The 270-nt window shown below is 55.2% G+C and overlaps 1 protein-coding gene across 1 annotated transcript in view; it reads right to left on the bottom strand.

The window, feature by feature from the left end:
* Nucleotides 1-20: 20 nt before the first annotated feature.
* CSUI_010983 (pan domain-containing protein) overlaps nt 21-270 on the bottom strand; it is a gene marked incomplete at both ends in the record, with an annotated part of 560 nt that continues 310 nt past the window's right edge. The window contains one exon of the mRNA XM_068071084.1: nt 21-268. Coding sequence (XP_067916940.1) covers nt 21-268 — 248 coding nt within the window. The remainder of the gene's footprint in view (nt 269-270) is intronic.

Here is a 270-nt window from a genome sequence, read left to right as displayed (position 1 = left end):
GAACTTGGCAACCTACAAGCCGAAGAATCCGGAGTGGTGCAGAACTTGGGACCGGAGACAACCCCAGCAGTTGTAGCGTCTTGTTTCCGGCCTTGTAGAGCATAGGCATCCTTGATGTAACAGCTACTGGTCTCGGGAACAAAGCTGAAGTAAGAGCAGTCCTTTCTTCGTTGGCACATCTCCTGGCACGCCCCGGCAGACGGGATGCTGCCGTCCTCGAACTTCTGGACATCATACCCCTCGTAGTCCACTCCGACCTCGAAGCATGCT

This window comes from Cystoisospora suis (genome assembly GCF_002600585.1).
Source record: "Cystoisospora suis strain Wien I chromosome Unknown contig_9150, whole genome shotgun sequence".
In the NCBI taxonomy this organism is placed as follows: Eukaryota; Apicomplexa; class Conoidasida; order Eucoccidiorida; family Sarcocystidae; genus Cystoisospora; species Cystoisospora suis.
Note: the sequence above shows the minus strand (reverse complement) of the source record. Positions and strands in the feature narration are given on the sequence as shown.